A 24,176-nucleotide genomic window follows, 5' to 3' on the forward strand; every position below is an offset into this window, starting at 1 on the left:
GAATCTACACTAACAAACTCATTGCCATTAAACCAAAGATTGACAACTAGAGTCCAAATACATTAATACAATTGAAAATAGAAATCTGACTGAGCAATACCACCATACCATGCACCTCCACAAGAGCTTGCATTCCTTCCATGTTTTATTTAAATGGGAATATATAATGTAAAACGTAGTTCACTTACCTTGTAGTGCTTCTTGCAATAAAAAAACAGATTTATCTTCTGAGTCTTCTTGTTTTGTCAACCCTGCTGGAATGGATACAAAAAAAAATCTCAATGCAGTGCATCAACATGTTTAAATAGTGCCTTTCAGAAAGGATTCAGGAGCAAATATGTACAGTTGCACTGGGCAACTGCTCTTGCAGAGTTCAAGTTAAACAAATATCTATTGCAAGGTATATCTCGTAATGAGGTTGTTCTCTCACATTTTTTCAAGGGTCATGGTCGTAACCTGTGAATTGTGTTTTTCAGATTTGCGAAATTGCTAATCAACATTTTTACAAAACTACACAATATTATAATGAAAACATAACATAAAAGCATGTGGTGCAAAAAAGTGAGAGTTCATTTACTGCTGAAATTGTTGGCTTCCTGATTTTACATTTAAACTGTACAATCAAATTGAAGAAGTAACAACATTTATATTATATTGAATAAATTATAGCTGGCTGTAAGAAAATAGGCATTTTAAATTAATGAGGACATTTTGCACAGTCAGATGAAAGGACAGTTATTAAACAAAAATACTGAGGTATATTCAGTTATTAAACACGCCGTAGAACTACTACTCGCCTGTGTGAAGTCACTCAGATGCACGAGTGTTTGCAGGATTGAGGCCCTAATGTTTGATGTGATGCACCTGCTGTGTTCTCTAGAATGTCAACACAGCCACTTGACTCAGGAACTATGATTACTAATGGGATTTGATAAAAAATATACACTAACTGCATATTAAAAGTTACTAACTTGTATTTTATTAATACTGACAAAAAGGTTAACAGGTTTTCTCATTAGGTGCCGTTTCTACCAGTATGAATTTTTTTTTAAATAATCAATTTCAGACAGATTAAAAATTCAGACCATTAGGATCTGTATTTCTTTTCTGTGTTTGTGAATATTTTTCTAACCTTTTTGTCCAGAAAGGCCTTTCAGACTGAATCATCATTAGCATACAGTACACTTCGTGATTTGCAGTAGCGTGCTCCAAATCTCAGTGAAATGTGTGTCTTTATTTGACCCATTTTTTAAGTGGCTGGTCTATGTTAAGAACATAGGACCATAAGAATGGCCATACTGGGTCAGACCAATGGTCCATCTATCCCAGTATCCTGTCTTTCAAGAATGGCCAATGCCAGATGCTTCAAAGGGAATGAACAAAACAGGGAAATTATCAGGTGATCCATCCCCTGTCATACAGTCCCAGCATCTGGCAGTCAAATTGTGAGGTATGATTAGACCTTGACAGACAACATCTCTCACCTTGAAAGAAGCCTGATAGTTGGGCAATCAAAAATTCTTTAGGCTTCTCTTGAGCATTTTGCGATAAAGGATCACTTTTGCCTTGCCTTGCCTTTAGCGTTGTTAGTGGGATCAATGGAAGAGAAAATATGTGGTCTGACTGGAAATTCGACTTACTAGACAGAGCATCCATGCCAAACCAAAATCCCCATGTAAATTGCCTTCCCAGTGGATGAAAGCCACCAGCTAAAGACACTGTCACAAGTGTCAGGAGCAATAACCACCCTGGTTTTTGTTACTAAAAGAACTACGGCTTGACATGCAAACAAAACTGTACATTTTTAAAGCTATGACAAAGAACAAGAACTGAACAGAAACATTTGATAAGGCAAAAGAAAATACCTTTCAAGGTGATACCCCAACATTAAAATAAATATGTGCTCCCTCATCACTGCCTATCTGACAGCTAGTTACATTTTTTAAAAGGCCCACCAGTCCATGTTATTCCTAGATTGCAAGAGACTAGAGAGGCCATTGAAGAGAAAAATAATATAGATGGAAAAGCTAAAACATTACAGGTCTAATTTAGATTATTCCCTAATAGCTAGTGATGTTACTTTTTGGATAAGAAAAGATTTGCAGATCTCCAGGAAGTCACAGCATTAACAAAATTCCAAAATCAACTTTCTCTCAAGAGTTCTGGTGAGCAGGGACTTTGTTATTTTAGGATTAGAGAGAGAATGAAAAACAAATAATGAAGGCCTTTAGATAGCAGTAGGGGCTCACTAATTAAAAATGTGCTTGTTGTGGACAAAGAATGTAATTGCTTAAATGAACCTGTCTTTAATTAATTAGAAAAACAATCATCTCAGTCACTGTGCCAAAATATTGCAGTTAAGTTGAAGAATTTTATTGAACGAACTGATGTCGTTGTTTTATATAATGCTGTTATACTGATCATTATTCTTAATATAATTTCCTGAAACTTTAAAACTTTTATGAGACAAGTGATTTTAATGTTAAAACAGGTTGAGACAACTGTTTGACTTAAAAGAACAGTTCGGCTGGATCATGTTTCATTAGGAATTACTGCTACATAATTTTGAATATAATCATGTATAAGATAAAATATGTTATGAATTAAGTGCACTTTAGCAATACATAGATGGGTTTAAACTCTCACATTAGCATTTTCTCTATCTCAGACACAAAGGCATTTGAAAATTAGTTTGATCCTATTTACCTAATCCAGATGTAATGAGCTAGATCCGCCAGTCACTAAATCCACGTTGTACTGTTGAAAGTGGACTCAGACTGGTCATAAATAGCCAGCAGAAAATCCCCGCAGTGCTGGGAAAGTACCCAGTAGTGCAAAGCTGGAGAAGGTAGTAGAGCCAGCTGCAATGCTGCCTACTTCTGTCCTCCTGGGATAAGGTCACTGAGGTGGTGTAAGTTAGAGCTGCTTCTGGCTGACACTACACTGTATCCAAGCAGAGCTCAGATGGGGCAGAGACTCCAATATCCAATGCAGATACAGTAATGTTTTAAAAAACTTAAACCAATTGACTCAGTATATTAACCACATGTGCAATAAGTCAACTGCTTCTGCAAGTTGAAGTTGAAGCTAGACAAATTTAGGCTGGAAATAAGGTATAAATTGAGAGTAATTAACTACTGCAGCAATTTAGAAGGTAGATTCTCTATCACTGTCAATTTTAAAATCAAGATTAGATGTTTTTTCTAAAAGATATACTCTAGGAATTCTTTTGGGGAAGATCTATGACCTGTGTTGTACAGGAGGTCAGACTCACAATGGTCTTGGAATCTATGAAATCTTGTGTGTCTGTGACAACATCAATAAATAGTTAATCATTTTACCACAAAGCCACATAAACTTTTTATAGTCCCCCCCGCTCCCTGCCTCCTTACCATGCTGTGGGGGAGCAGGAACAGCAGGGGAGGGGCCGGGGGCTAGCCTCCCTGCCCGGGAGCTCAAGGGCTGGGCAGGATGGTCCCAGAGGCCGGATGTGGCCTGCAGGCTGTAGTTTGCCCACCGGCCGTAGTTTGCCCACCTCTGCGATAGTTACTGTACAAACATACAGTACATGAGAGTCCCTGCCTCAAAGAGTTTTAAGGACCTATAGTATAAAAGGAACGGAGAAACTCAGTGGAATAAGATGTGATGTTTTAGGTCTAGGAGTCAGGAAGGAACTTGCCCCCATGCCGAACCTCTCAGAATTAGAGGAACTACTAGATCTTAAGAGCAAGATTGCTTCTTCTAAAACATCAGACACTGGCCAACGTCAAGGTAGGTGACTGAAGTTGATGGATCAATAGTTGGATGAGGAATGGCAAACCTCATAGTACGTTCAGTTTGATCAGAGCAAAAACATGTTTTCACAGGTTAAGAAAAAGAATACAAAAAACACGTTAGTATACTAAATGTGATTTAGAGTCTAAAGAGCTGAGCCAGATTTCTCTTTTTAAAGGGAAAAAATGCACATCCAGGCATAGTCTCCTATGACAATAATAATAATGAGCAATAACAATAATATGAATAATATTTTGTTATAAGCCATATGGTTCTCTGTTATTGCTGTAAAAGCTGATGAAGCATTACATAAAGCAACTAACCATGGGAGTTAGAGATTGTTGGATAATACAAATACATGGAACTGACAGGGAAAAATACTCTTTCCAGAACTGAAATTTTAAAAGTTTAAACAAGAAACATAATAGAATATTTTCACATTAGACTACGTTTTCTGGGGTAGTTTTTTTCCCCATTGTATTTTTACAAGACTTTAAATTTTATCATTATTTCTATTAATTAATAACCAATCTATCTTCAGTACATATATGCTTCCATCACCATAGTATCTGACCACCTTACAATTTTAATGTATTTATCCTCACAACATCCCTGTGAGGTAGGATTATCTCCATTTTACAGATGGGGAACTGAAGCACCGAGAGGCTAAGTGACTTGCCCAAGGTCACTCTAGAAGTCTGTAGCTAAGCAGGGAATTGAACCTAGGTCTCCCAAGTCCTCTGTTAGTGCCCTAACCACTGGGCTATCCTTCCCAGAGCTTAAAGATCAACAGTGTGAATCTCTTTTGCACTAAGGCCCCTTTGAACTGCCAAAACAGTGTAAAGGAGTTGTACCGTAAATGAGAATCAAGCCCCACTTTCACCTCTCTAATTATTAATTTAAGTAAACAAGGAAACCTTGTAAATTGCCACAATCCACAGGTCTCCCAGGCAATTCTTTTTTTTTTCCCCTTGTCTTTATTTTAGATTGTAAGCGTCTAAGCCCTCGTGCCTGATACAGAGCTGAAGCACTATCACTGTCTATGTACCCAGTCATCTGTCCCTATGTTGGCTGGGTACATGTCAGCTCAGGACACGATGCAGAGATAAAATCTCTAAACACCATTAATAACTGCATTCTGAAGCAGCTACTCATGAAACCCACAAGGGGAGAGGCAATTCCTGATTAAGTCCTAAGTGGAGCACAGGATCTGGTGCAAGAAGTGAATATAGCTGAATTGCTCAGTAGTAGTGACCATATGTAATTAAATATATCATCCTTCTTGGGTGGGGAGAAGCCCTCCACTGTAGCATTTAACTTCAAAGAAGGGAACTAGACAAAAATGAAGAAGCTAGTTAAATGGAAATTAAAAGGAACAGTCACAAGAATGAAATGCCTGCAGGCCTCATGGAAACTTTTTAAAAAACCATAATGGAGGCTCAAATTAAACGTGTACCCCAAATTTAAAAAAATAGCAAGAGGACCCCAAAATATGCCAATGTGGCTAAACAGCATAAAAAGAGGTGGTTAGAGGCAAAAAGGCATACTTTAAAAATTGGAAGTCAAATTCTACTGAGGAAAATAGAAAGGAGTATAAACTCTGGCAAATCAAGTGTAAAAGTATAATTAGGCAGGCCAAAAAAGAATTTGAAGAGTAACTAGGAAAAGACACAAAAACTAACAGCAAAAAAAAAAAAAATCTAAGTACATCAGAGACAGGAAAAGTGGGAAACCATTAGTGGGGCCACTGGATGATTGAGGTACTAAAAGAGAACTCAGGGAAGACAAGGCTGTTGCAGAAAGCTAATGAATTCTTTGCATCTGCCTTCACTGCAGAGGAGATTTCCACAGCTGAGCCATTCTTTTTAAGTGACAAATCTGAGGAACTGTCCCACAATAAGTTGTTGATAGAGGAGGTTTTGGAACAAATTGATAAATTAAATAGTAATATGTCACCAGGACCAGATTAAATCATCCAAGAGTTCTGAAGGAACTCAAATCTGAAATTGCAGAACTACTGACTGTGGTATGTAACCTATCATTTAAATCAGCCTCTGTACCAGATACTGGAGAATAGCTAATGTAACTCCAATTTTTAAAAAAGGCTCCAAAGGTGATCCTGGCAATTACAGGCTGGTAAGCCTAACTTCAGTACCAGGCAAATTGATTGAAACTATAGTAAATAACAGAATTATCAGATACACATATGAACATGATTTGTTGGGGAAGAGTCAACACAGCTTTTGTAAAGGGAAATCATGCCTCAGCAATCTATTCAATTTTTTTGAGGGGTTCAACAAACGTGGACAAGGGTGATCCAGTAGATACAGTGTACTTGGACTTTCAGAAAGCCTTTGACAAGGTCCCTCACCAAAGGCTCTTGAGCAAAGTAAGGAATCCTGGGATAAGATCCTCTCATGGATCAGTAACTGGTTAAAAGATGGGGTGGGGCGGGAGAAGGGTAGGAATAAATGGTCAGTTTTCAGAATGGAGAGAGGTAAATAGTGGTCTCCCCCAAGGGTCTATACTGGCACCAGTGCTGTTCAACATATTCATAAATGATTTGGAAAAAGGGGTAAGCAGTGAGGTGGCAAAATTTGCAGATGATACAAAATTGCTCAGGATAGTAAGTCCAAAGCAGACTGCAAAGAGTTACAAAGAGATCTCACAAAACTGGGTGACTGGGCAACAAAATGGCAGATGAAATTCAATGTTGATAAATGCAAAGTAATGCATATTGGAAGACATAATTCCAACGATATATACCAAATGAATCGGTCTAAATTAGCTGTTGCCTACAATTCAAGAAAGAGATCTTGGAATCATCGTGGATAGTTCTCTGAAAACATCCACTCACTGTGCAGCAGTAATAAAAAAAATTAACAAAATGTTAGGAATCATTAGAAAAGGGATAGATAATAAGACAGTAAATATCATAATGCCACTATACAAATCCATGATACACCAACACCTTGAATACTGTCTGAAGTTCTGGTCATCCTGTCTCAAAAAAGATGCATTAAAATTGGAAAAGGCACAGAGAGGGGCAATGAAAATAATTAGGGGTATGGAACAGCTTCCATATGAGGAGAGATTAAAAAGCTTGGGACCATTCAGCTTAGAAATGAGACAACAGAGGGAGGAGAGGAGGATATGATAGAGGTCTATAAATTCATGAATGGTGTGGAGAAAGTAAATAAGGAAGCATTTTTTACGCATTCATGTAACACAAGAAATAGAGGGCACTCAAAATTAATAGTCAGCAGGTTTAAAACAAAAGGAAGTACTTCTTTACACAAGGCACAGTCAGCCTATGGAAATGGTTGACAGAGGATGCTGTGAAGGCCAAAACTATAACTGGGTTCAAGAAAGAATTAGATAAGTTCATGAAGGATAGGTCCATCAATGGCTATTGGCCAAGACGGTCCCTAAGATGCTGACTGTCCCTAAGCTGCTAACTGCCAGATGCTGGGACTAGAAGACAGGGGGATGGATCACTCAATAATCGCCCTGTTCTGTTCATTCCCTTTCAAGCATCTGACATTGGCTGCTGTTGGAAAACAGGATACTGGGTTAGATGGACCATTGGTCTGCCCCAATACGGCCATTCTTATGTTCTAATAATTATAATGTATGTCTATATCTTAAGTGCTACAATATATTACACTTTCAAAATGCTAAATCAGTATAAACAGTGGTATTACTCTACTGCAGATTTTGCTAACAATAAGGAATTCAGATTGTTTCCATTGACTGATTTAGATCTCGTTTCATCTTAAATAGAAAAGGTAAAGAGTCCTAAATAGAAAAGGTAGGTCAGTGTCTTCAAGAAGAATGGTCAGACTAACAGTTATCTGTTATAGTAAGTTGCAAAAAATTATCTGATTCACAGTAGAACTGAAAAAGAAAAGGCCAATTTGTGGATAGCCTGCACATACATGGGATAGAGGATGACATGTAGGCATAACTACAGTCCTTGCATTCAGAGAGGCACAAGCACTGCTCAGGGTAATAGTCTGCCACAAAATTTTGTTATTAGCCCTTATAAATTGGGTAGGTGAGGTTCTGTGGCCTGCAATGTGCAGGAGGTCAGACTAGATGATCATGATGGTCCCTTATGACATTAAAGCTTGGTGAGTCTATGATGGAAGAGAAAATATTCAGCGACGATCTTGTCACTTCTCTACCAGCCAGCAGACTTTGCCCCACATGGACAGGAATCCAAGCTACACCCTTTCGAAAGGCATAGCAGCAATTTCCCTTCTGCTTCCAAAGACACTGGGCTTGTGTAAGCCACACACCTCCTGGGTGTGGTGTTCTGTCCCCTGTAGTGGCACCGAGACCATTTAGAGCAGGGGTGGGCAAACTTTTTGGCCCGAGGACCACATCTGGGTATGGAAATTGTATGGTGGGCCATTAATGCTCACAAAATTGGGGGGTGGGGTGAGAGCTCTGGGGTGGGGCCAGAAATGAGGTTTCTGGCCAATGGGAGTTGCAGGGGCAGCACTTGGGGTGGGGGCAGCGTGCGGAGTCCCCTGGCTGCACCTATGCCTAGGAGCCGGAGGAGCAACATGCCTCTGCTTCTGGGAGCCACGCGGAGCCCTGGACCCCGCTCCCCGGCGTGAGCTCGAGGGCCAGATTAAAACATCTGAAGGGCTGGATCTGGCCTCCGGGCCATAGTTTGCTCACCCCTGATTTAGAGAGAGAGAAAGCAATTAATGAGTCTGCTCTACAGTCTTAGCTAACAGCCAGTTGACTTTTAGCTCACACAGTAAAGGCTCATGCACTAAGCTCCCGAGGTCCCAGGTTTGATTCCTCCCTCCGACAACCAGGGTCTGTCAGTGTTACAAGAGGGGGCTCATCCAGGATTTTAACTTGGATGTCTCTGAAGCTCGGGACGCGCTTCCTCCGCTAATAGTCCTTTCCCTTCAACTGCTGAAATCATTACTTCAAGTTAGCTTTCAGCCATAACTATTGCATGAGTTTGGGAAAGGGGTTAAGGGAAAAACGTAGGTGTTTGTTCTCTTGTTACCACAAAAGGGAGCTCTCTGGAACAAATACATGGTGTAGTGTGAAGTGATTTGGTGAATGGGGAGCTAGAGTATCAATTCAAAATAGACAGATGTAAAAGGCCTGTAATATCTGCAAGTAACTATCAAGTCATGGCTGTAGGGTAATTTGGGGTTCCCTATACATCATATCCCAGTATTTCTGTAATTATTTTATTTACATACCTTTATAAATAAAATAATTACAGAAATACTGCCCAATTACCACCCAGCTATGCTACTTGTTGATTGTTCCTATACCTTACAGCTATGTCTGTTTTTTGTAGAATGGGGACTGCTTTCTTTCTTTTTTGTAAAGCACCTAATACATCATGGACACTTATAGAATACAAATAATAGCCAGAAGCTTGCAATGAGAATCCCCTGGGAGGACCCCCTGCATCTGTGCAGTTCTCAGTGCAGGATCAGGGCCAACAGTAATCATCCTAACAATGTAGGATGTTCTTGAGTGTGTTGCAAAAAGAATATATTTTTGTAACAAGTTATCTGAAAAATTGGCTTCACTGAAGTAGTCTTTATTATTTTAGGAGATGGAACAACAAGAAGCCCTGGGGTGAAAACCTAGAGAGTACATTTATGTCTGTTACTGGAAGCATTCAAACAAGAACATGTTTTGCATTCAGTCACAATTTATTTTTTGAATATGCTTTTAAATATTTTGCATTTATTAATGTATGTCCTCACTATCTGCTTTTAACTTCTGCTTGAAGAATCTAGCAACAATAAATCTTTATAATTGGTGACATCATGGCTCATTACAATGCAGAGACATTGTAATGTCATAAACAAATATTGTAGGCCATCTATATCGCACTTAAAATGGAAAGCTAACTGCCAAAGGTCTATTGGCAAACACATTAATATATATGAAATATAACTATAATAGCACAATTCAGAAATTAGTGCTGAATATGAGGAACCAGCTTTCTTAAGTAAAAGTGAATCACCCAAATTTTATATTATCTGTTGTGGACATTCCTCAATGAACTTTGGAATATTCCTGGATATTTCTTCTTTTAATTTGCTTTGTGAAACCTGTTATAAAGGGACTGGTGCAAACTTGGTGATGAAAAGACTAATATTCTACAGGAGACTCCGAGTTCCACCAAAGTCTCTCACTTTTTCGATGTGAGAAATTCAATGTTGCTGCTTCCCTCAGAATATTTGAAGGTCATTCTGTGACAGAAAAGCTAGTGAACCTTGTCAAGTATTCTTGATTTTGTTCCTCAAAATTGTAAGTATTAACAGGGGTTCATTTAAATAAATGTGTATTTCCCTCTCACTGTGTGGGTACATAACTGTATAGACCAAGATCAGAAAATCTGTTGTGTCCTGTGATTCTTTCTCAGGCAAAACTCCCACTGAAATCAATGGACTATTGAATTCCTCAATAAGGAATACATGATTTGGCCCTTTCTTTATATATTGCTTGAAATAAAGTATAGAATGGGATTTATCTAGGACTGAAACACCCTCTAGAGAGAATGTATTCTAATCCTTTTAAAATGTGGATTGGGGTGTGTGTGAGAGAGAGAGATCCTTTTATGACATCTGTACTAATATCCAGATAGGCTTATAGTTCACTAATGAACAGGACCAATTATTATACAAAATTAAAGTTTGCTTTTTCTTTAAAGTTTTATTTTGGTCATTTGTGTGATGACAGTTGTTAGAAAGTGGTGGCCCAATTCTGTTGGCCAGTGAAACCTCCTGGTGACTTCAGTGGGAATATTGCTAGTGCAAAGAACCACAGACTTGGGACCCAAGTCTTTATCAAAATGGTACCTTACTTAAAGTAACTAATGACTCATTTTCATTCTGGGTCAAATGCTGCTTGCCTTGCACACACAAGCAGTGCTGTTTAGCAATGGGACTACTCATGCGAGTCAAAAGTGCAACATTGGCCCAAAATGGGCATATTGTAACTGAATTTAAAAAGAAAAAGAAATTACAGGTGAGAGTGGATTGTCCTGTGAAAATGCTAATGAAATAATAGTTAAAACATTTAACAAAATGCAACGTTCTGGAAACAAGGACAAACTGTTTGTATTTTGGTGAAAACATCTCCTGCACCATTAGGACCCCCACAAGCTCAAACTATAATGTGGTTTATCCCATCAATATTATATATCATCATCTGTCATCAAAGCAAGTTTTGATTGGCCAATGGTTCATTCAAATGATGGCACAAATTCTTATCTTATTAAACATGGCTGTTAGGTTTTGTTGTGAGGTCCTTTAATGAGGTTTGGCCTACATAAACTGAAAGTCCTGGTAGTTGTGAATGTGTGGGAGGCATTTTGTTTGCACTTGCAGGCCATTCCTCATTTCAACTACTGCTAATATCGGCTGAGAGGACCCACCTGATCCTTCACCCAGCTGAAGACTGTACATGCTGTCAAGTGTTAAGGCTTACGAACTGGCACTGGTTACCACCACTAGCACTAACTCGGTTTTCAAACAGAGAAACAGAGCTCTTCCGCATACAAAACCTTGCAAGTACAGAAGATAGTTGAGCTGATGCCTCCATCTTCTAGCCTTTCTATGTTTGAGGGCCCACTTCAAACCTCCTGAACAGATAAGAGCTGTAATGGATATTTGGACTGTTGATGCGAGGACCACCAGACAAGCTTTCTCTGAAAGGACATCTTTTCAGGGTTGTATGCAGTGTTGTTGTAGCTGTGTTGGTCCCAGGATATTAGAGAGACAAACCTGAAGAAGAGCTCTGTGTAAGTTCGAAAGCTTGTCTCTCTCACCAGCAGAAGTTGGTCCAATAAAGGGTATTACCTCACCCACCTTGTCTCATCTTTTCAGGGGTAGGTCTGGGAGTTGGTCCTGGAGTTAAGTGACCAGATGCTGTCCTAGGGGCTCCATCCAATGGTAATGCACCATTAATAAGGGCAGGCTAGCATCGCTATGATTGTGGGAGAAAGAAAAGAAAGTCACTCTTTTGAGTCCTCCTAACTTGGCTATAAATAGAAGGTCATGGCAAATTACTAAATGGTAGAACTCATGTTCTTGGTATTTAAAAAATAAATGAAAGCTAATCTTGATATATATTTTTTTCCATTAGGTCAAAAAATAATTAAAAGTAATTTTTACAGCTGCTCCTGAGTTGATACTACATTTATTGCTGAATTCCCCTGCCAGGTTTTGTGGTTTGCAATCACATTTTCATTTGTTTAAAGAAATGTTTTTCTCTCCCCTGTTGCTGCACAAAACACCATATAAACAATAGGGGGAAATGGTAAAACTGACTACACCCAGTTTACAAAGTAAACAAACTGAAAATCAATACTTTTTTCCTCTAATCTCTTTCAGTTACAGTAATATTAGGGTTTACTTGTAACAACAGTAGTTACAGCATTTTGGGGCAGAACTGTGATTTTTAAGTTGACTGAGGCCTATTAAATTTTTAAATGACACAAGCTCTTTTGGACAGGTTTTCAATAATGTTTTTTATTTGTATGACTTAGCTCTCCCCCATTAAAAAATGACTAAGAGAGAGTCTGTGTGTGTATTTACAAAGCCAATTTTAATCGAGTGAGTGTAATCCTTTCCATAAAATTAAAATAATGAAAAACCATCCCAACTTGCATCTTCTCTAACATACAATCAGTGGTTTGATCACTATGCCCATATAGTTTATTAAGAATTATTATAATTATTATTCAGTTAGATAATGGAGCACAAATCCTAAACTGTGTAATTGATATATTGAAACGTAGCTTCTCCTCAAGTATGTGTTTCAAATAAATAAATAATATTAAATACTTCCCATATATAGTGCACTACATATATTAGAATGAATCCTTGCAGCAGCCCTAGGAGGTAAATAATTACAGTAAATAGTCACCATTTTCCAGATGGGGAAACTACCACAAACACAGGCCAAACAATATGTCAAAGACCACACCCTATAGCCCCAATCCTGCCTAGGGAGAACTCAGTTAAGGATCTGGACCTAATTCAGTGGTAGACTGGGAATGAGAACGCAGACGCCCTGGCTATAGGTCCTAAACCATACTGTCACTCACTTTCATAACTAAATTGTGTTACTGTAACTTTGATGCTGATGAAAAATTAGTTTAAAAATATTGTATCTCTTCCTTGAGCATCGAGATTAGCAGACTAAAATAACAAGGTAATCTACATCATCCTGACTATGACACAAGTCTAGGTAAAACTTTCTGCAGATATGCGTTTTGTTAGAATGCCAAGCTCAGAGAGCAAATACCTCTGATGACTGATTGCACCAGATTGCACCAGTAAATTGATTTACCTTTTTTTTTTTTTTAAAAGAGCTGACGCAAGTTTGACAATGGGAGGTGTTGGGGTATCGTTGTTGCTGATTGGTTCATCTGATACACTCCCATTTGTCTTTAAATGATTGTCCAGCTGCACAAGGACTCAGATGAGCCAACTTTCTATTACAGGTGCAAGTTAAGATATCACTTGCTTAGAAAGCAAGCAAGCAAGCAAGCAAGATAACGTATTTGATTTGGAGGTAAACCTAAAAATGTACCTTTACAATGTCTATTCATTTTATTGTATACTTCTTCCACTTAACACATTTTAAGCTGAAGAATTTGCGAAAACTTTGTGCAAATGTAATTCATTTGTAAATTTAAATGAAGAGTGAAGAACTGGCAGTTAAGATTTGCTATACTGTAGTTGTAATTGGCATTAGCAGGTGTATTTGTTTTTACATCAGGCATGAAATTCAGTCCCCTTTTTTGGACAGAAAATCAAATCTAAGAAAGAAATGAAACAGCAGGAGGTTTCTAAAGTTGACCAGTTAATTAGGAATGATATGCTCGTGTTCTTTTAGGGCCTCTGGTTAACTACTGAGAATTTTTATCAAGACTCTTGGTTTACCTGGCTAATATTCAAGTAAGTAAATGAATAGGAAAATAAATTGTTCATTTTAATTGTGTGTTTACTTTAAGGTAGCAATTATGGCACTTTTCTTCTTCAAATTGCTTTAGAAACAACATTAGTTCTTTAAATGCATTGTCGTTGAGACTAAGAGTCAGGAAAATCCACTGATTCATATACAGTGATAGGACATAAAAGTACTAGCCATTGCAAAATGCTTGAAAATGCAATTGTTAGGCAAATAAGGCAAGGTCACAGATAAACCTAATTGATAAACCTCAACTTATTCAGAATCCTAGATGCAACACAGAAAGTAAATCAAAATTGCTATGAAATAAAATGGAAAAACAAGTTCATGTTTTTCTTAATTGTTTCATTACATATTAAAAAGCAATTTGAACACATTTTCTGAATACCTTTTAAAAATTATGTTCTATTCTAAAGCAAAGCAGATGAACTTGACACGAGGTTTTGAGAGAAACATTGCTTTAGAGGGGTAATGCTTTGTGCGTCCAATATTTTCATTTTAATGTAATACCTTAAAAGAAAAAAATCATCCTTTTGTTTCAGTCTGCCTTCTTGTTCCACAAGAAGCAGCAAAAGCCTAGGCATGTTATAGCTGGATTTAAGGAACATAGTTAAGCTAGTAGACTTTTCTGACATCTATACCTAAGGGAAAAAAATAGTAGTGGTCTAAAATAGAAAAAGAGCTGGTGTATAATACTGCCGCTTAGCGTAGCATTTGCAGTTCTTCCCTTTTCTTATGCCTGTGCCTTTAGAAGTGCTTTGTGGGGGAAAAGACATTGTTTCTAAACATTGTAGCTTGTACTTCTTAAGGTAGCAACAGCAATATACAGTGGTGGCTGGCAGCCGAGTATGTGAAATCTGGTTTACATCTTTGACATATAGGCCAGCTATTGGAAGATTGGGATTTTATGTGAACAGTGGATTTTATGTGAATAGATTCTTTTGAAGTGAAGTGCATCAGAGATTTTGAACATGCAGGATTTTTTTCCACCCTAGATACAAGTTAAAAATAGGTTTGCCTGTAGTTACTTGTCTGAGGTGATCATATTTCTGAAGTTTGCACAATAAATAACTGATTCCACACAGATTTGGGTAAGATTAACTAACATTTCAATGCATTCACTGCCTTGCATAAAACATGCCTTGGAAATATTTATAAATTTCTGAAAAAAATTGACCTTCCAATTATGTGAATAAATAACTTAGATTCTGCAAATACTTATGCAAGTGCCCAAGTTTACTTACATGAGTAGTCCCAGTGATTTCAACAAAATTTCTCATATGAGTAAAAAGTTACATATACATATTTGCAGGACTGGGACCTAAGGATTGGACTGTAAAAAGTCTGTAATCTGCAACATACATGGTAGCAACAAAATATATATACACGTATTAATTAGTAGTCTTTTTAATTAAATAAAGATGTATACAATTTCAGAGAGAAAAGTTGGGTGAGGTAATATATTTTATTAGACCAACTTCTGTTGGGGAAAGAGACAAGTTGTCAAGCTACACAAAACTCTTCTTCAGCTCTGTTCAGCTGTAAAGCTTGTCTCTTCCATCCACAGAAGCTGGTCCAATAAAAGATATTACCTCACACGCCTTGTCTCTCTCCTATCCCAGGTCCAACACAGCTACAACAGTACTGCAAACTACAATTTAAGATTTCATTAGGTATGAGAAGTGTTCAGAGTAAGGAACGCTATCTTGACAGAGTGACCGATTAAAATTTTTCAAAATAAATGCCCATGGAATTGAGGTGTAGCAATGTGCTAGTCTTCAATTAGGCCTGATCGTGCAAGCCCTTATGCATGAGAGTAGCTCTGGGCATGTGCGTATTCCCATGGAGTCTGGAACTACTCACATGCCCAAAGTTACTCGTGTGTACGCAAGAGTTTGCAAGACTGGTGACCTGGAGAGAAGGATTTCAACAAATTAAGGGCCCAATCCCCCAAACACTGATGAAGATTAAGGGAACTACTTGTGGTAATAAGCACTACACTCATTAGTAAGTGTTTACAGGATTGGGACCTAAAATTGATGATGATTCAGTACCAAGCGCCTGAAAACATAAGTAATTTTATAGTCCTTTGAGACAATAAGTAAAATGACTCACTTAAGTAAGTGTTTGAAGGATCAGCCTTTAAAATAGAACCTACACCCTAATACATATTTTCTGTCATATTCTTCTTTCCTTTCCAAATATAGTACAGACTGTGCAATACAGAATTTCTCTCTTAACCTAATCTCTGTGTTAATTAATCCATGGTAATGTTTCTGCTACACTGTTCTCTTTGTTCCTCAACACTAAAATAGTCAGTATAGCAGGGGTGATACAATTGGAAGAATATTGCTAAAGCGAGCATTTGTTAGTGTTCACAACAGAGATTTTCTTCATCACTGGCAGGTTGTGTTCGATTGCCTGATTTTCTTAGATATAGATTTAAAATAAGCATCTGGATACTATATGAATCTGCTTCTTGGAACGCAAAAAAGTTTGGTTTTAGAGGTACTGTTATGAATGAGTTTACCATTGTCTCAGCAAGGACCCAGTTCTTTTCTTTACTTCAGCTGGAGTTATTCATGTCCTCAGTGGGCAAAATCAGACCCTTGGAATGTAAGCATGCCTAGCTATCTCTGACCTAATGCCAGATTCAGTAATCAGTCTCAGTCTAAGTGCTGGAGTGGCAGCAGAAAGGAATAAACAGAGCAGCTATCTCTGGTAGGAAATTGGCAAAAACACCTTGATATTCTTTTGCTTTTCAATTATTAGATAAAAATAAATGTTACTAGAGTAAGGTAATTTATTGTAGTTTTTGACACAAGGTCAATTTTAGCTCAGTGTTGGTGTTTAAAGTTTACATTTACATTTTACACACACATTTTAATGTTGTGCTGCTAAAAATAAGTTTGAGACTGCAGATGTTAGGAATGGCATATTAATGGCTATATAGACTAGTGAAGGTTTGGTAATTAAGTGAGGAACTAAACATCCATGAATGCAAAAACTGGAGAATTTTTAATAAGTAATTGCATGCTTAGGGCTAGAGTAAAGCAAAAATAGAATGCTGCTTGTGCTGGGTTTTTTAATACTAATTTGTATTCTGTAGTGTTTCTAGGCATTTAGTTATAGCATTAAGAATACAGTATTTTATTTTCTGATACACAACTCAGGAAATATATGGTGGATTCTTTTAATGTGTTATACTGGGAGGCACAAGGATAAAGAGTCAGGGGTCCATAGTTCAGTAACCAGCTATATGACTTGCGGCCAGTCCCTTCATCTCTCTATGCCTTTGTTTCCCCATCTGTGAAATGGGGATACTATTATTAAGTCATTTTGGTAAAGCACTTTCAGAAGAAAAAAAATGCTGTACAACTGGATAATATTAGTGTATATTATGAAACTTGGGAATGAATAAACAACTGTAAAAGTGTATCTGTAAACTGAGATTGTAAGTATAAACTCATGTTAATGCCAAAGACAAATCATCATACTATTTATATTATAGAATATATGGTTTATATTGGGCCATATAAAAAGATGATTATTTATCCAGATGATTATTATTATTTATCCAGACCCTCTCATGAGACTAAAGGCATATTAAATTGTGTAAATATGTAATAATTCTGTTTGAGAGATAGTTTATATAATTTAAAACTATCTAAAAGTTTTGATGGACAAGTATTAAACTGAGATGTGATAGGGTGAAGTGCATTGTGCAGCCAGCAGCAGCTTGATTATTTTTAACATGTAGCCATACTTATCTAGCAATATATGTTTCAAGACACCAAGTGTTTCCTTCAGAAAAATAATTTGACTGTAATGTCTTCATACGATGGTCAGTAAAGTTTATATATAGCATTTCCCTATCAACAACCCAACCCTGATATAGTTAATCTCAGGTTAAGGGTGCATCTTAATGATTATCCACAATATCAATTAAAAAACAAAATAATTTTCCCAGATTTTACATTAAATCTGTTTACAGTGATAGTTTTTTTATAGATAGACTATATATACCTGTGTTTTATTATTATTCTAGGAGAGGTTGGAAACCTATTGTGTAGGTCTGTCGTCTTACATTTTGAGAAAGACCGAGTGGAAAGATGCTGTATAAAAAAAAAAAGAAGAAAAGAATATTTTGCTTGTATTTATCCAGAATTTTCCCAAGCTGCAGCAGTTGCCTCCCTTAATGTTATTACAAAGAACAAACACAAACAGAGGGAATCACACTCATTTATCTAATTTGAGGAAAATTCTAATGAGTTATTTTGTGATCTGTTTGCAGAACAGAGTGTTCTGAAAGTTAACACATGGTGGAGAGAACCTGTAAGCAGAAGGTACAGTATTGTTTACACTGTAGAAGCTAGAAAGCGCTGACCACTCAAATGGATCGCATGGAACTGCAAAATGTCAACATCAAACTTGATGAGGAGAGCAATAGCGGAGAAAGCATTGAAGACAGCTACACGGATATAATAGATCCAGAAAAAGCTACTATTAGCAGGTATGTACTTCAATAAAAAGGGGTTTCTGTTCAGACTAAAAAGGGGTAATCAAAGACTAACACATGCGATGCACCAGGATTTCACTTATGGCATCCTGAAATTAAATTCAGATTAGGTCACAAATTAAAACTGGTTTGATTGTTTAGTGGCTATTCCCCAAATCACAAAATCACTGTACTCTTTGACATGATTATCGTTGTGGGTAGAATAGCTGAGATATTCAAGGTCAATAGTGAGATGCGTTGGTAAAAATCTGTGCTGAGATTTGCCAACACTGACTGTCCAGTTCATGACTCTGAACACAAGCTGTCCAATATCATAAACACTCAGTTCTCATAATACCTGTATATTTATAAAGGCAATTACAGGGTTCTTTGACACCTAGATTCATATAATTACTGAGTTTTAGCACATTGTTTTCACTCAAAATTGTTTGTTTGCAATTTATATGATCAGAGGTCTCTTAGTTTTAAAACAGGTAGTCTTCAAACTAATTTCAAGACAAAGCAATGGCCTATTAAATATGCAATTTCAATGTGAAAGTTTTACACAGAGAAGCAGTTTATTTCTTCTTTTACTTTACTCCTTATTAATAGAAAAATTTCTGGAGAATATCTCCGTTAAGACCAAGAAATCAAATAGAAATCCAATGATTCTCTGAGCTAAAGTTAATATTGAGTGTTAAGAAACATCACAATTTTAAGTCCTGCTTTACTGAGGCAAAACGTCAGTAAAAATCAGTAGGAACAGGAGGGTTCTGAGCAACACTGAAAATCAGGTCGCATCATTAAGTGCCTAAATCATAGAACCATAGAATATCATAGTTGGAAGGGACCTCAGGAGGTCATCTAGTCCAACCCCCTGCTCAAAGCAGGACCAATCCCCAATGTTTGCCCCAGATCCCTAAATGGCCCCCTCAAGGATTGAACTCACAACCCTGGGTTTAGCAGGCCAATGCTCAAACCACTGAGCTATCCCTCCCCCCCAAAAGCTACTTTTTCAAGCCAATTCCTGCGACCGCGGCAGGACTCGAACCTGCAGTCTTCTGATCCGAAGTCAGACGCCTTATCCATTAGGCCACGCGGCCGCTCTAATAGGGAGGTAGGAGCATAACTTTGGGAACCCACATTTGAAAATCCTGGCCATTGTTCTTAGATGACACACACAGCTCCAGAATTCAATTTAACTCTTAAATAATATGATATTTCTTCATTGCCCCTAAACACAGCCATGAGCCAAAGTTCAAGTCTGGATCCAAACTTTGGCAAATAGGGGAGATCTAGGATTTCACACTGATCCTCTGTAAAGATAAGGTTTACCTGGAAAGTCCACTCAAATATTCCCCAGGTGTGTTTGGATCCTGTAGTTCCATTTAGGTTCATATCAGTATCTTCTATTTTAAGGCCCTGGTCTTGCAATTAAATCTGCTAGTGCTGATCCCTGCACCTCTAGAATGTTCTAGGGGTTCTATGCTAGCAGATCTGAGTATAGGATCGAGATCTAAAGACAAATAATACATAAGAGTTTAGATATGGTACATACATTTTGTTGGTGGGAAGTGGTTTTGTTTTATATCAGTAAATAATAGCAATTCTTCCAGGGCGGGGTTAACAGTAATAGGGTTCACAGAAATGTGTTTTGAGGAGGGATTAGACATGGAGAGGTGGATACTTGGCTATACAGGGCTTCTGAGATAAAGGGTAGCCCGTAAGAATGTAAATAAAATGAACAGGACATATGATATTGGGAAGGAAAATGCTGCTAAGGAAGACAGCACTGTTGACAGAAGTTGGGAAGTGCATTCAAAGCTACGAATCTGCCCTGTGTGGTTTAGACTCTTTTAAAACTAAACAAAGTTCGTAGGCCCAATCCTGAGTGTCTCGTTCAGTTTTAATTCAGTGCTTCCTTCAATAAAACTCCCATTGACATCTGTGGGAGTTTTGCTAGAGGAAACACTGAATAAAACTGAGTAAGGACTTTTGAATACAGGGCCTGACTGCTGCAGTTGGAGTCTTTCCATTGATTCCAGTGAGCACTGAATTGGACCCTTAGTCTCTTGTGCGTAGTAAACTTACTTTATTGTTTTCTTATTTTGCTCTTTTTTTGTGTTCAGTCAATTTGCTAACAATGATGCAGAAAGTCAGAAGTTCCTTCCAAATGGATTTCTGGGCAAAAAGAAATTGGCAGACTATCAGGAGGAATATGTAAGTTTATTATTAGTTTTTAAGTAATAGAAACAGGAATATAGGAAAGTAGGGACAATCTACATGAGTCTCTTTGCAAATGTAAACAGCATTACTGCAAAGCTCACCAAAGAATCTTACCAGCATATTCTGTTTATTTCTGCCTTAGTCGAGTGGTTACGATTTGGCTGCCTGGATCGTTTAAAGTATTAAATCGTGGCTCTACTCTGCCTATAAACATGGCATCACAAGCTTCTACATGGATTGTGTCTCAGTGATTTCTAGATAAAATATGCTCTGTTTACATGTACACAGGCATTTTCTTTCCAACTAACAGCCCTGAAAACTCACTCTAGCATCTGATAATTGAGCTGGGGTCTTTCTTTCTTCCCTGCCAACCCCAATAGTAAAGGTTCCTTTGACTAAATGCTGCCCTCAATAACTCTGTGCCAGCCCATTGGCCCAGAAGGTCCAGTAACAACTATTAGCTTTAAATTGACTTACACAGGTGTTACTGAGGGTAATGTTTGGCCCACAGAATATCTATTACTGCTAACGATAGAGAAGCTTGAATTTTAAATCTCATGTTCAAGCTTTCAGGTAATTAGAAAGAAATCTTGTAACCTGTAAATGGAGCAAATAAACACGCACCCAGCAGTTCCAGTTTTAGTCACATTTCAGTTTACAGCCAGACTTTAATGTGATCAGTTTAAAACAGTGGGGCCAGATGTGGTCTTATTTACACCAGTCTTAGGCCCCAATCATGCAAGTGTATACCTGCTTAGCTTTACACACAAGTAGTCCCACTGAACTCTAAAGGACTTCTCCCATGGGCAAAGTTAGGAATGTGTCTAAGGCCTGGATGCACAAAGGGAATTAAGCATTGGGATGCTGAACAACACAGCACCTATATTTTAGGCATTTAGAAAATCACAGGAACACACTGCAATCCAGAAAGCCTGAGTTAGGCTCTTTGACTGTGATTCACAAAAGCCAGCATGCTAGACAGGAAGCCGTCTAAGCTAGCCAATGGGAGATGCTGAACGGAAAGGTGTGCGCTAAGTCCTGCCTCTCTCTCAGAGATAGGTGCCTAAATCCAGACTGCAGGGAGGCCCCCTCTGCTAGTGATTCAGAGCTGGGGAACCCGCTTTGGAGTCAGGTGCCCGTGCTGTTTTTGTAAGAAGCTAGAGGGCGGAGGATGGAGCACTCTCATCAGGCTATCCTGATGTGGGAGACCCTCAGTCTCTCCTGTTGAACCTGTTCCATTGTGGATCAAAAATTAAAGAGTCATTGGGGTGGAGGCAGAGCAGAGAGACAGCAAGTGAGTGAGAATGACTCTGTAGCCTGGTGGGCAGAGTACTCACCCATGATGTGAGAGACCCTGGATCCAGTCCCCTGCTCCACTGACTCTAATCATTTATTCAGAGTGGAACAGATTCAACAGGAGAGACTGAGGGAGCCCTACATCAGGGCATCCTACAGCCCAGTGGTTAGAGCACTCACCTGAAAGGTGGCAAATCCCTTCTCCCCCTCTGGAGTCTCCCACATCCTAGGTGAATACCCTAATTACTGGTCTAAAAGCTATGAGAGGAAGGTCCCAGCTGCTTGTGTGAACTCATTTGAGGGGCCTGATCCAGATCAATCTCTGAACATGACTTATCCAGGCAATGCTTATCCTTCCCCTGCTTTGTGGATCATTCTGGGAGACAGGCACTAGACACCTAGAGGGAGGCAGCAGTGCAAATGCCCAAAGACAGAAACACAGGTGACTCAGGAACTTTTACTGGAGCAACATGGGTGCCAAGGGAGTTCAGCAGGAGCTTTGTGAATCACTGTGGAGCCTAAAACTGGCTTTTAGGTGGCTAAACCCAGACTTAGGTGCCTAAATCTGCGGTTTAGCCACATAAATACTTTTGTGAATCTAGGTCTAAGTTTTTACAGGATCAGGACCTTATATTGTAAACTTTTTGAGGGAGGATTGTTTCTTCGTGTGGGTTTGTGGTCTATAAAACAACCTGAACCCTACTATAGTATAAATATTTAATAAAAATTCCAAGTCATTCACTGCACAGTGAAGTTACTCTACTGGTGTAAATGAGAATACAGCCCAAAGAGCTAGGTTTTTTCATTTTTATATATTGGTGTTTTTCTTTATTCAGGCCTGTTATGACCAAAAAAGATGACATTTATGGTTCTTAGTGACGCTGGGTAACTGTAGTCATTGCTGGCAGTTGCATTTTGAAGGGCTGTTAGTATGGACATAACTCTACATCCCATTTGGACAAAAGAAAAGCTATGGTGTTGATGCTGCAAACACATACTACCGTGACAGTACTTGAAGTGAAGGGAGTTCTCATAATAGTACTATACTTAGATTGTAAGCCCTCTGAGGTAGCTGGGGCTCCTAGGCACTCTGGTAATAGAAGTATTAAATGAAAAAAGAACAGGAGTACTTGTGGCACCTTAGAGACTAACAAATTTATTTGAGCATAAGCATCTGATGAAGTGAGCTGTAGTTCACGAAAGCTTATGCTCAAATAAATTTGTTAGTCTCTAAGGTGCCACAAGTCCTCCTTTTCTTTTTGCAGATACAGACTAACGTGGCTGCTACTCTGAAACCAAGTATTAAATGGTAAGTACTAGTTCTGTAGTAAAAAATGTTGGTAAGATCAGGCAGCGTGGTAAGACAACATCCATAGTACTCAACAGAACAGAGGAAGGGAAAGCCAGCAACTTGAAAAAGCACAGTTTTACACTGCACTCATTAAGGCACAACTTACCTACCATTTTTGTTATTTTCTATAGCATCCAGGAACTACTTCCTTTGGAATGTCAGCGTTTAACCTGAGCAATGCCATCATGGGGAGTGGCATCTTAGGGCTGTCATATGCCATGGCCAACACAGGAATTATACTTTTTGTGTAAGTATTCAAAAAGTGGCTCAGAAAAGTGGGGAGAATATAATTAGCGAGCTATCAGTGTTTCTGTGATTAGAGAAAAATGCTTACGTGAAGAACCACATTTTATAGATAAAGAGATTTTTAAGGTCTCCAGTAATGAAAACATTTTAACAGCATTGTAAGACTCTGTCTAATGATGATAAACCACCCTAATTTCAGCTGTGTTTTGTATTAGATTCATTGCTGGGAATTTATATTGTCCAGTCAAAAACCAAAATTGGAAGGACAGTGTACTTCTTTCTCCTAAAATAACAACAGCATTCCCACTATTTCAGCACAGGCAATTCCACACAAGCAGTAAAGTATATTTATTTATATGTTTATAATTATAACTTTGTCGAGACCGAGGAAAAATACTTCATGCCCATATAACTCTAGCCCTGAAAACAGAAAGTAGGGGCTGAATGCAAATATAGCTACAGATTTACCAATATTTAATGTCAGCCACTCTCTCTAAAGTCTGTCTGTACCACTGAAGACAGAAATGGCATGTCACTGACATACAGTATGTACACAGCATATGCTTTGATGGACACCAACAGACATCTATGTGCAGACATCCCTGGCTACCCCTATCAGGTTGAGAGAGAACATTTAAAAGTTGTCCCACTTCAGTAAGTGGCTTTAGTTTTATAATCTGGTTGTTTATGTGGGCCTTAATGTTAATCCTCCTTTGTTTAGTAGGAAGCCTAGAATGCAGTGTGGGTGATTGCTTTACATTACAGGAAAAATAGTAAACCTTCAGATCAGCTTGCAGAGTTTTCTCTGTG

The 24,176-nt window shown here is 38.2% G+C and overlaps 1 protein-coding gene, 1 long non-coding RNA gene and 1 other non-coding gene across 12 annotated transcripts in view; 1 reads left to right on the top strand and 2 right to left on the bottom strand.

Moving 5' to 3' along the window:
* SLC38A4 (solute carrier family 38 member 4) overlaps positions 1 to 24,176 on the top strand; it is a 59,741-nt gene that overhangs the window by 18,876 nt on the left and 16,689 nt on the right. For 2 of the 8 annotated variants that reach the window (XM_027826420.3, XM_043548766.1), the window contains 3 exons: positions 18,044 to 18,262; positions 20,377 to 20,467; positions 23,252 to 23,367. In XM_027826420.3, coding sequence (XP_027682221.2) covers positions 18,144 to 18,262; positions 20,377 to 20,467; positions 23,252 to 23,367 — 326 coding nt within the window. In that variant the 5' untranslated portion in view covers positions 18,044 to 18,143. Of the gene's footprint in view, positions 1 to 9,932; positions 10,078 to 13,145; positions 13,351 to 13,674; positions 13,737 to 16,131; positions 16,471 to 18,043; positions 18,263 to 20,376; positions 20,468 to 23,251; positions 23,368 to 24,176 lie in introns of those variants that run through there. The other 6 variants (XM_043548761.1, XM_043548754.1, XM_043548756.1 and 3 more) reach the window with 6 other exon arrangements.
* LOC119564757 overlaps positions 1 to 24,176 on the bottom strand; it is a 44,409-nt gene that overhangs the window by 12,498 nt on the left and 7,735 nt on the right. The window contains exons 3-5 of one of the 3 annotated variants that reach the window (XR_006291576.1): positions 11,640 to 11,757; positions 11,336 to 11,555; positions 189 to 251 (exon numbers count right to left, since the gene is read on the bottom strand). This is a non-coding gene — a long non-coding RNA (uncharacterized LOC119564757). Of the gene's footprint in view, positions 1 to 188; positions 255 to 11,335; positions 11,556 to 11,639; positions 11,758 to 24,176 lie in introns of all 3 variants that reach the window. The other 2 variants (XR_005223632.2, XR_006291578.1) reach the window with 2 other exon arrangements.
* TRNAR-UCG lies at positions 19,278 to 19,350 on the bottom strand. The gene has a single exon. It is a non-coding gene; the product is annotated as a tRNA-Arg (tRNA).

This window comes from Chelonia mydas, chromosome 1, assembly GCF_015237465.2.
Source record: "Chelonia mydas isolate rCheMyd1 chromosome 1, rCheMyd1.pri.v2, whole genome shotgun sequence".
In the NCBI taxonomy this organism is placed as follows: Eukaryota; Metazoa; Chordata; order Testudines; family Cheloniidae; genus Chelonia; species Chelonia mydas.